Source organism: Schistocerca piceifrons, chromosome 8 (assembly GCF_021461385.2).
Source record: "Schistocerca piceifrons isolate TAMUIC-IGC-003096 chromosome 8, iqSchPice1.1, whole genome shotgun sequence".
Lineage (NCBI taxonomy): Eukaryota > Metazoa > Arthropoda > Insecta > Orthoptera > Acrididae > Schistocerca > Schistocerca piceifrons.
Genome location: NC_060145.1, coordinates 342,501,792 through 342,516,870, shown reverse-complemented (window position 1 = coordinate 342,516,870; position 15,079 = coordinate 342,501,792). Strand labels below are relative to the sequence as shown.

The window sequence follows — 15,079 nt, the reverse complement described above, 5'->3', positions numbered from 1 at the left end:
GTTGTTTCCTGCTGACCTGCTAGCATGAGAGACCTTTGCTTCAGAATCTCTTGCTCGGATGGAAGAGGACAATGATTGGCCGTGGAAGATTTTGTGGACAGATGAAGCCCACTTCCATCTGACAGGATATGTCAATACACAGAATTGTCAAATATGGGCAATGGAAAATCCACACGCAAATCAACCAGTACCACTTAATCCTGAAAAGGTCACTGTGTAGTGCGGGCTTACGGCATCATTTGTCATAGGGCCATATTTTTTCGAAGAGACAGGTGCTTCCGGTCCTGTTACCTGTACTGTCACTGGTAAGTGCTACGAGTGTCTTGAGCACACGTCATTCCAGCTCTCCAACAGTGTGGATGTGTGGATGGGATCATTTTTATGCAAGATGCTCCACCTCCGCACACTGCAAATCCAGTTAAGCAGCTGCTGAAGTGCCATTTCAGAAATGCTACAATCATCAGCTGCCATTTCCCTAAAGCCTGGCCATCCCAATCACCTGATCTTAATCCGTGTGACTTCTGGCTGTGGGGCTATCTGAAATATGTAGTGTTCAGTGTTCCGAATGCAAACTTAGCTGCACTGAAGGCATGCACTGTGCAACACATTCTGAATGTGAACCCAGAAACACTTTGATCAGTTGTGGAACACACGGTTTCTCATTTTCAACTCATTGCAGAAGATAGTGGACAGCATACTGAAAATGTTTTGTACCAGTCACATGGAAATTAATAATCCGATTTGATTTTTTATGCGTTTTTGACCTCAGAACAAATAAAAACCGATCTGATTGATGCTTTTTATGCAGTTTTTGGACCAAGGACAATTAAAAACCAATGTGAGTGATGCTTTTTGTGCGGTTTTTGGCTTCAGGACAATTAAAAACTGATTTTTGCCATCCAATGTGATATGACCTTTCTGTGGTGGATGGGCTTACGTAATTAACAGTATCACACCTGTACACCCATGCACACTGAGTAGGCCTAGTACAGTTTGTTAAACGTCAAACGTACACCTTAGGCATTGTTGGATGATTCATTGGTCATTTGAAGTCGACGACTATTAAATTATGATGCTTACAGCGCCATCTATTGCTATATTTTGTAACTATTTATTTTTCTTGTGCCATACATTTCCCCACTTCTCCAATAATATTCTGTTGCAATTTGACGTCATTCTGACCAATGGTGTTATTTCTACAGTGGTTTGAAAGTTTAACTTTAATTATAATCATCCCGTACATTTGCAGATTTTGGTTTGGGCATAATTGTCGGAAACAGCAGATATGTTAATGTTTAACATGTGTGCACAAGCATTTTCACAGTGTCGTTTGATTTTTATTTGTTGGTTGTCACACACAAACTGGATAGTTTCTCTCATATTAAACCACCACTTTCTCTCTGTATAGTCAATATTTCATTTTCTGACACCTCACTTTCATTTTGTAATAACTTAATAATTTTGTTTTCGGAGTCAATTTTAATTGGCAGTTCCTAAGTTCCAACACACAAAAAGTCATGGCATGTCCACAGAAAACTATTACTTAGGAATTCTAGGTATATTTTTGCATCCTTTTCATGTAACCAAAAAATAAATTTACTTGATACTTAAGATGAATTTTATCAGTGTAATATACGAGTGTAATCCCAAAAGTAAGGTCTCCTATTTTTTTACAAGTGCAGAACTCTGTTCGTGTGGCAATTGGTCACACTGTTATGAAGAGTGCTTCACGCGCTATGTGTAAACATGCGCACGCCGTGCTGAGGCGCTCAGTCTCGGCTTGGCAGCCATTGAGAGTGGAGCTCCCATTGGGTGTTACCGCCAAGTACGAATTGCATGCAGTTATTTGGTTTTTGAATGCAAAGGGCACTGTGCCGATCGAAATCCATCGCCAATTGCGGAAGTGTATGGTGAGTCGTGCATGGATGTCAAAAATATTCTTAAGTGGCGTAGAGAGTTTGCAGCTGGTTGGACCAAAATTCACGACGAACAAAGTAGCGGGAAACCATCAATTTCTGAGGAGACAGTGTTGAAAGTTGAGCAAAGCATGCGTGAAGGTCAGCGGATCACCCTGGATGATCTCTGCACATTGGTTCCTGAGGTTTCCCGAAGCAATGCTCACAGAATTTTAACTGAAACATTGAACTACTGGAAGGTGTGAGCAAGATGGGTGCCACACAAGCTGACTGAGGACCACATGCAGCAACGAGTTGATGCTTCCCGTGCATTTCTTCACCACCAGGACAACTTTCTGAACTCAATTGTCACAGGTGATGAAACCTGGGCATACCACTCTACACCTGAGACCAAGCAACAATCACACCAGTTCATAACTTTCTGAACAGCATGGCGGCGAGCTGGTATGACATGGGCATACAAAAACTGCCACAGTGTCTACAAATAAGCATTGGCAGAAATGGTGGTTATGTCAAAAAATAGCTAAATTTTCAAGCTGTAAATCGATGTAAACCATTGTACAAATAAGCAGATCTATGTACTTATAAACAAATAAGAGACCTTACTTTTGGGATGACCCTCGTATATTGGGATTCAAATTAGTGATTAAGAAAGTGATCAAATAATATGTTCAAACAAGGAACTTACAAGCATGAAATATGTATGTATATACAAGAATGAGGTATGAATCACATTCTCTGCGAAACGAATTGTTTAATTTTTTGTCTTTTTGATGACTGGGAGGTGTCACTGCACTTTTCTATTGGCGACATCTTATTTTGCTAAATTACCAGACTGAATAGTAAACTAGTACTTAATAGATTTCAGAATGTCCACAATATGTATTACTAGAATCCCAGCCTATTAGAAGATTACATGTTACTTCCCTCTGTGGCTTTCTGATAGGAGGCTGTTCAGGTTTTTGTTGCAATTAACAAAGATAAAGAAAAGCTGTCAAGATCTTAGACTCTGTGAAACAAGAACCTTGAAATCCACCTCATAGCAGCAGAAGGATGGGGTAGGGTGGGGTGGGGGGTACGATTTGCTCAGCAAGCAGCTAACAGATGCAGGACCTGAATGTCTCCCGGGATATAAAGACACATTTTATCAAGAACGTAGAAGGACAAAAGAGTATTTTATGAGTTATAAGATGCTATGGACTAGAAGATGCACTTTAATTTTTAAGCAAGTTTTTAAAAAACATAACATTTTTACCATTTTTTATTATTAGATTGTGAAGGCAGACTAAAAAAAAAGTTTTAATTTATAAAACTGAATTGACCTTTAAAATCCTTGAAAATTGTCATCTGATCTCTCACTCTACACCACGACTGTTTTATCCACTGACACACTTGTTTCATTGTGGGTTGTTTTAAAGCTCCATTCACCATGAATTCATGCTGGGTTTCATCCATCATCCATTTGTGCCACTCCTCCCTCATATGGTGTATTTACTGAGACATCAAGAGGTTGCAATTGTGACATAAGTCTTCCCAGAATAACAGCAAGCTCTGTATTTCCCTGTCTCAATTTCTCCTTCACAGAATTTTTCAAATGACTACTACACCGATCTATCCAAGAAGAGAACTTTTCTTCAATAAAGCACCTTGGCTTCTCTCCCACACTCTGTTAACCCATAATTTCACACCAATCTCGTCCATCCAGTCCCTGTCATGTACATGAACAACACCACAAGACAGTATTTCAGAAGGTTTTGGCATTTTTTTGAGCTTGAAGGTGATCACTGGATTAAGTTTAGTACTTTCAGCACAAGATGAAAAGACAACAGTGTAGTGCATGTTTTTTTGCATGTACACTAGTTTTTATGTCCGAATCTTGTGGTCTCGTGGTAGCGTTCTCGCTTCCCGAGCATGGGTCCCGGGTTCGATTCCTGGCGGGGTCAGGGATTTTCACCTGCCTTGAGATGACTGGGTGTTGTTGTGTTGTTTTCATCATCATCATCATTCATCTCCATTACAGTCGGAGGAAGGCAATGGCAAACCACCTCCACCAGGACCTTGCCTAGTACAGCAGTGTCGGTCTCCCGCATCGTTCCCCTACGCTCTGTTAAGGAGTATGGGACATCATCATCAGTTGTTTTTATGGTTACAGTTTTAGCACCTTTTATGGCAACAACTCTGTTACTCGGCACATCAAATGTCAGAGTTTCGTCCATATTCACTATTTGGCTTAGTTCCACGATGGTTTTCTTTTGATATTGAATAACAAAGTGATGGAAAGATAATACAAAGGGTGTTCAAAACGTTTTGCACAGTCTTCTCTAATTTTTTTAATTTTTTGCAAGAGGAGAATGAAATTTTTTGTGAACATACTTGGAACTTTTAGCTATAAGTTGGTATATAAAAGTATTTTCTTTTATTTACAGGTGAGCCATAATGGACCGTGAAGTAGATGTCAGGTTGCAACAACGGTCGGTGATAGAGTTCCTCTTCAACATCTCAAGACCTGCGATGACTCTTCCACATCGATTCACAGGAAGTTGTTCCCTGTTTATGGGGAGGACACAGAGGATCACAGCAGTATCCAGCGGTAGTTGCAGAGGTTTAAAGAAGGTGATTTCTCTCTACTGGACAATCCACCATGCAGTAGACCATTGACGGCAGTGAGTGGTGTGAATAAGGAGACCATTGATCAAATCATCCAAAATGACAGATGTGTGACGACACGACAGCTTTCTGAAATGACTTGTTTGTCATGGGGTAGTGTGGTACCACTGCTACAGTCACTAGGGTGCAGAAAACTATGTGCATGTTGGGTGCCTACATTACTGACAAGAGAAATGAAAACGATGAGGAAGAACGTGTGCGAGGATCTCATAAAGACCTTTACCGAAGAGTGGAAACAGTGTTTTGATGATGTCCTTACCCATGATGAAACATGGTTGTTTTTGTCCGAACCTGAGAGCAAAACCCAATCCATGAAGTGGCGTCATCCGGGTTCCGCTCGGAAAAAGAAACCAAGACTTTCATGAACAGCAGGCTGAAAGGTGATGGCCTCCTCCTTCTGGGATCAGTGAGGTGTCATTTTCATTGACTTTTTGGAAACTGGCTCCACAATTAACCGGCACCGTTACTGTTTGTCACTGGACAAGCTGTGATGTGTCATCAAGACTCACAGACCACAGCTTCAGGGTCAGCTCATCAGACTACACCATGACAATGCCAAACCCCATTACAGCCCTTACGACACAGGAGAAAATCGTCAAAATGGGTTGGAAAATTGTTCCTCAACCTCCCTACAGTCCGGACTTGGCTCCATCTCTTTGGTTGTTTGGAGGCCCACCTGCGCGGCAAAACATTTGATAGTGAGAAAGACCTTATTTCCTGTGACAAGTAATGGTGTAAAAGTCAATCCCCAAGAATTTTACCAAAGTGCATTTACATCATGGAAAGAACGTTAAGCCAGATGCGTCACAACTGATGGAGGCTCAAAGTATAGCTAAATGTTCCAAGTATGTTCACAAAAAATTCATTCTCCTCCTGCAAAAAATAAAAAAATTAGAGACGACTGTGCAAAACTTTTTGAACACCCTTTGTATTTTCTCTTCATACTCTTCTGGCATTTTCTGAGATATTTTGGTTTTGGTTCGCATGCAAAGTCTATGACACTTCACAAACTTGACAAACATGTAGCACTAACCAACACTCCTCTTAAAGTCTGTTAAGTTCCACTGTGGCACTAGGTTATGAGCGAGTATTTCACTCACTTCTGTATTAATTCCAATGCCTTTGTGACAGTCCTCAAATCCATTTCAATATGTAATCATCTATTTTTGGCCATTTTGCCTTCAGTCCTGTTGAAGTGTTGGCAGAAGAGCCAACACCGTGTTGCTAGAGGAGGCCGAAATGCACGCGTTTAAGCTCATGCAGACTGGCGTGAGGTCTGGAACAATTAAAGGAGTGAGTCTAATAAGAAAAGAACGTAGTTCTTGGAATACTTAACTTTAATCCATAATTGGTGTACATCGCTCTTGACGGTACATGTTTTACAATCTCAATATAAACTGGTAATGGCGCCTTGCTAGGTCGTAGCAAATGACGTAGCTGAAGGCTATGCTAACTATCGTCTCGGCAAATGAGAGCGTATTTGTCAGTGTAGCATCGCTAGCAAAGTCTGCTGTACAACTGGGGCGAGTGCTAGTAAGTCTCTCTAGACCTGCTGTGTGGCGGCGCTCGGTCTGCAATCACCGACAGTGGCGACATGCGGGTCCAACGTATACTAACGGACCGCGGCCGATTTAAAGGCTACCACCTAGCAAGTGTGGTGTCTGGTGGTGACACCACACCTCTTTTCGCAGATTTTGTCTTCCTCATTTTTTTTTCAATTCTTGTTTACAAGCCTGCCAACCGTGAATGGTTTTTGCTGTTGGTGTAGAGAGGGGGGAGGGGGAGGGGGGGGGGGGAAATGCCACTCCACTGTTCTGTTTCCATGTCCTTCTGCATATGCTATTACTTTCAATTCATAGCCCACATCATATGAATAACCATCAGGTTACCTTCCATTAGGAATGTGGGTGTACTCAATGCAGGAATGTGGGGTGCACTCAGCAACTGTGATCTGATTTAAAAATTATAGATCACAGCAATCAGTCTTCCTCTTTTGCAGGTTTTATTTGGCAAATCTAGATTTCAGCTAGTTTTTGAGCATCAGTCACAGTTCTTTGAAAAAATATTCAAAGAACTGTGACGGATGTCCGAACAACAGGGAACTGACATGCACTGAGACTAGAAAATAGTGCACTGATAATGGCTAGGCACTAGGTGAAATCTGGATTTGCCAAATAAAACCTGCAAAAAAGGATGACTGATTGCTGTGCTCTATAATATATAAATCATATGGATACTTTTTATTTTTTCCCGTTATGAAACTAGCTACTAACAAAAATATTGCACTGTTATTGATAACACAAATTACTTTCAATTCATGTTCACTGGAACCATAGACGGCAATGATGCATCATAGGCTAGACAATGCTCTAGATTTGCGAGAGGTGGGAGGGAGACAGTGTTAGCAAGCTTGTGAATCCCTGCAAATCATGTTCGCCGCATCGGTGCACTGCTGCTGCCAGTTGAATCCAATGTTGCCAGAGATAGGTTTCCCACAGCATCAAATATATGGCTATCTTTAAGACTGGTGCGAATTTTACATCAAAGACTGGACATTTTTATATTAATTTCGAGTAGAAGACATACCTGAATTTTCGAGGCAATTTTTCAAAGAAAAAAGTGAGTCTTATAGTCTGTAAACTACAGTATAGTGCAAGGCAGTCTCTTATCCTTGGAGTGGTAAACTGCTCCTAATGCTGCATGAAGTAGTGTAATCTATGCCACAGGATGGAGAAGGCCACACAGAAACCACTCCATTGAAGACCCACTGGATATGCCTTGCTTCGCAGAAATGATGATTGGCTTTGAAAATCTCTGCTCCCGACGGTATAGAAAAGAAAAAACTCAACTGATTGATCCACATCTATCAACACAACAGCTTACTAGTTAATGTGATGAAACGATGACTCAAGGCAAGGGAGGAAGAGTAAGACCTAGATAGCAGTCTATACCTACATAAATACTCCGCAAGACATCATATGGTGCTTGCGAGGAGGGTGGGGTGGGGTGGGGGGGGGAGGGGTGGTACGATGTATGATAATTAGTCATTCTCTTATCTGTTCCATCTGCAAATGGAGTGAGGGAAAAGCGAACTCTATATGCTTCCATATGAGCCCAGATTTCTCTTATTTTGCCCTCAGGGTCCTTATGTCAGGTGTGTGTTGTGGCAATAGGAGCAGATCAAGTATGGCATTCAGGGAAGTTCATATGAAGAAATGAAGAGACTAACAGGGAACAGAGAGGAATGGAGAAAAGAACTGCTGCCAACCAATCTTCAGGGCACAGGATAGGTATATCTGAAACAGAAAATAGATAAACAAGCACCAGAATGGTTGAACTGCAATGACCATAAAACAAACTAGTACCAGTCAGAGAGAGATTTTGGAGCAAATCTCACCACAAGATTACCATGGTAAAACAAACTTCAAAAGTGGTTACAGGAACAACTCATTCTAAGTTCCCCACACAGATGCATTTATGTACCTAAAAATCCTCCATACCACATGATGCAAGAAAATAGGACTCCTGCTACTGCTTCTGCAAAGGCAATACACGTGTCATGGTTGTGAGAAATTGACACATCAGTGATAAAAGACATTATTGAGAGAGAGTTGCTAGACATTGTTAAGGTAAGCACACTTAATCCTGTAAGCACCATGGACAAGATTTAAAAATATAGTTTTTCTGTTTAATGGTCACTTCCCTTCTATAACAAACTAAATTCAATGGAACTGATGTACAACATAACTCGACAAAAAAGTCAGCAAGCAGTAAAAACAGTCTTATGTTAAAGACTTTCAAAGCACAAATACAAAGTTGCATAAGAAAAGTAACTGCATAAGAAAAGTAATTTCAGAAGACTGAACCAGAGCATGTATACATGTCATCAATATCGACATTCTGGTGCCTTTACAGAACGTGAACATTAAATATTTGTAATATACAGGGTGATTCAAAAATGCATGTAAATATTTTAAGGGTGTATTTGTGAGGTAAATATAAGACAAAAATGTTCTATAAATGTTTTTCCATAAACATTTAATTCCAGAGTTATCGTTAAATACGAAAGTCATGTCCGTATCAAAACGACGGCAGTGCAAGCAGCAGGATGCCATATTCTGGTACGTAATTCACATACGTATCTCCCAACAGTTGATTCGAAACTGCATGAATAGTGTTTGTTTTTGTTTGCACGTGATGTTTACTCCTACTGTACGGAAGATGGCGCTGATGTTGTTGGTAACGGAAAAGTACGTCCTGTCGTTCATTCATCGTCGGAAGGCTAAAGGTTTCGTGCACATGATGTACTCAAACAGTGAGTATGCTGATATGCACCTTGTGTATGGTGCAGCAGATGGAAATGCACTTGCAGCAAGACAAAGGTACAGTGAGCTGTTTCCAGGAAGACGGTTACCAAGTCATCAGACGTTTGTATCTGTGGACAGATGTATGCGGGAGTATGGCATTCGTCCTGGGCCACATTCAGGTCGACCACTTGAGCATGCAGTGAACGTCGAGGAACATGTTTTGGACCTGGTAGACCAAGATCCATCTGTCAGTACGAGACAAAGTAGTGCAGCTGTACGACTTCCACAATCTACTGTATGGCGGCTGCTTCGGAGACAACAGTTGCATCCATTTCACCTGCAAAAAGTGCACGAATTGACACCTGAAGACTATCCTCGCCGTCAGCAATTCTGCCAGTGGTTACAAGAGCGTCATCTGAATGATCCAATGTTCATTCGGCGGATATTATTCACAGATGAGGCCATGTTTACTCGTGCGGGTGTAATCAATTCGCATAATATGCACCAGTGGGCTGTCGAGAATCCTGGCGCGAGAATTGTGCGTGGATATCAACATCAATTCTCCATAAACATTTGGTGTGGTATTGTGGGGAATTACTTACTCGGACCTCATGTTCTGCCTCCAAGGCTGAATGGGCACGCGTACTGCGAATTTTTGGAGGGAGAATTGCCTGGATTGTTACAGGATGTCCCTCTTGCAACACGAGCCACCATGTGGTTTATGCACGATGGTGCTCCCGCCCATTACAGCCGCAACGTAAGGGCGTACCTCAATTCTGCGTATCCACATCGATGGATAGGTCGCGGAGGACCAATTGCTTGGCCAGCCAGATCACCTGACCTGAACCCTTTAGACTTTTATTTATGGGGCCGACTAAAGACATTGGTGTATTCTTCTGCAGTACCGAACAGAGAAGTGCTACAACAAAGAATTGAAGGTGGTTGTGAAATTATTCGTGGAGAGTTGAACGGACTGTGTAATGTGCAGAGATCATTGATGCGACGAGCACGGGTCTGTCTGCAAGTTCAGGGACAGCATTTTGAACATGCATTGCATTAAGATTTGTGCAAATACAGTACAGTACAGTACAGTCTGTAAAATGCTTCAATTTTCCTTAGTTATTGTGCATTGCTGTAGTTCAATCAACAGGACCTAAATTAATACAGTGTTCGCGAGGAATTGTTTCAGTTTGTTACGTCACGTTTATTTATCAGTTTGCGTTGTTAGTCCAAATGCACTGTAATTAAACTGTGAACTCTGGGAATTAAATACCTTACGTTGTATTGAATGTATTATCCTGTTTTGTTCATAACTCTGTAATAAGCCAAGTATGGAAAAAATTGTATAGAACATTTTTGTCTTATATTTACCTCACAAATACACCCTTGAAATATTTACATGCATTTTTGAATCACCCTGTATATTGGGATTCGAAGTAGTGATCAAGAAAGTGATTGAGTAATATGCTCAAACAAGCAACTTACAAGCATTAAATATGTATGCATATACAAGAATGTCCCACATTAAACATGTATGCCACACACATCAGTTAATCATCTCTAGTCGAATTGCTTGTGAAATAGCAACACTGTCTCAAAGAAGTTGGCTACACTAAATTTTATTGGAAAGTTGAGAGCAACTGTGCATTCATGTATCAGTTGTTGTGAGAAGCTTGTATTGCTGGGCTGTTACAGAAATTGGCTATTTGCATCAGAACAGCAAACTGATACTATGGAGTGTTACATACATCAAGGAATGTAAAGAAATGTTTCAAGCACAGTATCCTGGAACGAAATTCCCCACAACCAGCACTATTCAAGATCTGTACAAGAAATAAAGGGCTGTAGGAATATGCAGAGGAATAGGCAACCAACAATGAGGACCCTGAAATTACAGACAGAATTCGCATGGATATTATGAGAAGTCCACAAGTTGGTAAGGAGGTCATTGTAGCAAGATTGTGTACCTTGGCCACTGTGTCACTATGTACTAAAAGATATGAAATTAAAAGCCTACTCTTTGAGTATGGTGCAAGAGTTGAAATTTGAGGACTTGGAAATTTCATTACTGTAATTGGCTGTTAGTATCAAATGCAGATGGTTACTTGGACGCTTGCTTTACTTCATATCAGATGAGGCCTGATTTCATTTGTCAGGTTAAGTAAACTCCCAAAAATGCAGATACTGGTCACAAGATAACCTATGTATTCTCCATGAAGAACACTACCACTCAGAGAAGATAGGTGTCTGGCATGCATTGTCCGGTGTACCCCATATTTTTCAATTACACCTTAAACAATGCAAGATATGTAGAGATCTTTGACTCCTGGATGCATTGATCACCACTTCCAACATCTATTATACACAAGTTACTACATAATTTTTAACATTACTATTATCTATTCTCTTTTAGTTAGTTCACAGTTTCTCAAATCTTGGGTGTGAGGCATACTGAGGTTTTATGTGGGACACACTGTATTTCCCCAATGTCAATAATGTTTGCAAACAGAGTGCACCAGCTGTCTCTTCTGTTTCAGTGGTGGTGCCATTTCTAGGTCAACAAACAACCATGTTCTTGCTGGTGAGAAATAAAGATTCATCAAATAAGCTATACTTATATAAACAAAACAGTCTGGATGAAGTGGACAGTCAATCATATTACAGCAAAGAAATCAATATAGCAACCAAAGTCAATTGAATGGGCTCTTGCTGGTAGCAGTGAGACATTTGATAGTGAACTATGAAATCCCACAAAATACTTTCTGAAGTTCACACAGATATGGTCAATTCTTGCCTTGCCCGTTTTGCAACAATATGGAGGCCAACCACTGTATATGGTATTCTGCAGAGCTGTTGAATACAACTTAGATTTTTGTATAAATAATTCTTACTCAGTTTCTCTCCTTTAATGGCTGTGTCAGCAAATACCAACGAAGTTGAAAATTAAAGTATATACAGAATGCAAACAAGGACGGACAGACAAATGGAAGAACATACCAATAAGACAGATGGACAAACATATACACAGAATAACGAATGGACGAACACAAGAGGACATGCACAAATCGACAACAAAGACATGGACACACAGAAGACTTACCAACTTCCCAATGACTTGAACCAGCATTTCTGGCAGCTATTGGCTCACAAGATGTGCTTTCCACAGGATGGGACATATAATATGGTTTATGGCCTAATAAAGAGCTTGTTCCTTCAGAATTTCCTAACTGAGTTCTGGAGACAGGGCTTTTAATGTTCACTGTATCAGACTGTAAAAGTGCTCCTGGCTGTTGACTGTAAATGTCTTCTTTTTCTGCTGGATGCATTGAATATCCCAAATTTCCCTCTTGAGGGATATCTTTCCCTACCCATTGCTTTACAGGCTCATTATATGGCAGTTTGTCTGGACAGGCATTCTGGTAGCATTCCTGCCCACTAGGATATCTTGAGCCAGCAACTACACCAGCATGTAACGTACCAGTATTTTTATTGTGAGGAACAGACTCATTCTTAAATCCTTCACGTGCTCCACAACTTTGAGATAAAGACGTAGCTACCATTGCAGGTGAGACACCTGGCACATTAGTAGAAACAGACATAATCATTGGATGCGTTGCAAGTGAAACAGTTGCATCAGCTGGTGAGCTCAATACGTTATATCCAGGAATTGATTCACTACGTTTAGTGCTCATGCCTTCCATCCATTCACTTTGCTGTTTTGGAGACACAGGGTCTACTACTGGAAAAATGAAAGTTATCTCAACTACCGTAAATTTCACAGAGCAAAGGATGATATTTTTCACTTTGTAGAGTTACCTCGTAAACCAGTTCTGCGGTATTCAGGCGATAGGGCTGAATGTTTTCCTGGGACAGATTCTGAATACACAGTGTGGTAGTCAGGATGCACTGTGTGAGCGAACGTGGCATCTGCTGGCAAAGTTGCAGCAGTGTTTTCAGGCATTAGCCCGTAGTGTTGATGCTCAACATCATACCGTTGATGTCCAACATCTCCTTGTTGCTGACCTCTCTGTGAAACAGGATCTGCTACTGGAAAAAATGTGATATTACTTTAAAAACCATCAGCTTTTCAAAGACATCTAGTAATCTTGTCTTTTGCTTTAAACAGTTACCTCCTGAACCAGACCTATGATGCTTGGCTGAGGCAAATGAAGGTTTTCCTGGAACAACATCTGAGTAGGCAGTATGAGATTCAGGATGCAGTGTATGTGATACACTGGCATCTGCTGGCAAGCTTGAGACACTCTCACCAGGCAACGTACCAAACTGCTGATGACCCACACTTGCCGATTGTTGGCTATTACCTTTCTGTGACAGACGATCTGCAAAAAAAGTATTTTATTTCCAATATTTTCTTATAAAAGAAAACTACTTTTCGATTTCATTGTGTAGTTACCTGTTGGACCAGCCCTTTCAAATCCTGATGATGTATATGGTTTTCCTGGAAGAGCTTCTGAATATGAAGTTTGCGATTCAGGATTATGGTAAGGCTTCCAACTTGGTGCAAAGTTACTTGGTTTCTTCAGATTTGGTGGCATGGTGTTAGGAAGTGGTGGGGGAGGTGGTGGAAAATCTTCATCTTCTGTGTCAGCTGGCATACGAGGCACTGCTGGGTGGAATGGACGAGGAGCAGAGAAGGCAGATGGTGGAATGCCACGTATGGAATCTGCCGAGTGCGATGCCGGAAGAGATTTTTGGCCAAATGCTTCTGATGCCCACCTCACATCTGCGTGGAGTAATGGCACCTGCAAAAATTCAGACATATTACACTTCTTATATACTGTTTCCACTCTAACTTCTGCTACAACTAATTATAAATCAAACACAAAAATATACTAAACACTGATTGAAGTATTTCCTTCAACTAATTCCAATACAATCCAAAACAGAAGCCTGTTATCTTAGATATACAGGAATTCCAATTGGCAATACATAACTGCACGTTACTGTTCAACACATAACGACACCTGAAACAAGTATCCACAATTACGTAACTATTTATAGTTTCTCAGGAAGACAAGTCAACATTACAGAGGTGGCAAGAATGATCTAGAAATCTTTGTGTGTCAGAGACTGGTGCATCCATGATCACATGTGAGGAAGCAGTACTGCCCACTCACTATTATTTTATTTATTCTTTTCATGCTAACAAGCTATGATTTTTCCTCTCCACCCACAAGACCAGATTTTGAGATGCAGGTATTCTCTATTTTCGTTCATGAACTGCATGATTTATGTCAGCTATATGATGAAACACCTTCTGGTGGTGTCTTGTGGTGGAAAAGATTGTGGTTGTGACAATCTTTGAGGACTAAGTGTACCCATTGGTCGATATGTGGCAGTTTACGAATAGTAATGTATGCCACCAAAATAATGAAGACTTTAAAATGAATAAACAGTGATAAAAAGTATAATACATCTATAATGCGTAGAAATCTGTGATGAAAAAATGACTGTATGTAAAGTAATGGAAAAAAGCTTGCTTTGCTGCTTGTTAATGCAAAAGAGAGGTTTTAAAACAAAAAAGAAAGGAAAAACAACTGCTTGCTTTTGTATCTGGCTCTCCACTTAACATTATGCATGGAAGGAATGGTATGTGATTATATTAATTATGTTTTGGTAGAAACAAACATAAAAGATGTAGTTGAACAGTATCATTTTTGTGACTCAAACATCCTTCTGCTATTTAATGTTTGTTACACTATGTGAGCATAAAGTGTAATACACTGAGAAGAAATTATGCTTCTGAAATTTGTTAATTGTAATGTTCTTGCAGACATCATTTGAATAGTTATATAACTCAAAATTATATCATGGCAGTGCACAGCTGTTTCATACCCATTGTCTTTATTAACCAAAAGATAAAAGCATTGAGGCCTATGCCACACTGGTGGTGAAATGAATATGCAATTGCAGAAAAAAGATCTGGCCACTGGCAATACTTTTCTCTTCGTGTAACTGGATAAAACCTCACAAAAAAGTAAACACAGAAGAAATTCATTATTTTGTTTTTACTATACTATTACACACATGATGTTGTGGACTGGAGCCGAGAATCAAATATAAAAATGCAGGGTATCATCTCACAGAATTCTTAAACATTTTTCTTCCAGTGAAAGACAATAGATGAAAGTTTATAATTACAAATTGGCAGTGCTGTTTCCAGATGTC

At 40.3% G+C, this 15,079-nt stretch overlaps 1 protein-coding gene across 5 annotated transcripts in view; it reads right to left on the bottom strand.

The window, feature by feature from the left end:
- Positions 1-15,079, bottom strand: part of LOC124711450 (testin) — a 110,046-nt gene that overhangs the window by 39,019 nt on the left and 55,948 nt on the right. For 2 of the 5 annotated variants that reach the window (XM_047241533.1, XM_047241534.1), the window contains exons 8-11: positions 13,305-13,653; positions 13,021-13,230; positions 12,707-12,937; positions 11,991-12,629 (exon numbers count right to left, since the gene is read on the bottom strand). In XM_047241533.1, coding sequence (XP_047097489.1) covers positions 11,991-12,629; positions 12,707-12,937; positions 13,021-13,230; positions 13,305-13,653 — 1,429 coding nt within the window. The remainder of the gene's footprint in view (positions 1-11,990; positions 12,630-12,706; positions 12,938-13,020; positions 13,231-13,304; positions 13,654-15,079) is intronic. The other 3 variants (XM_047241535.1, XM_047241536.1, XM_047241537.1) reach the window with 3 other exon arrangements.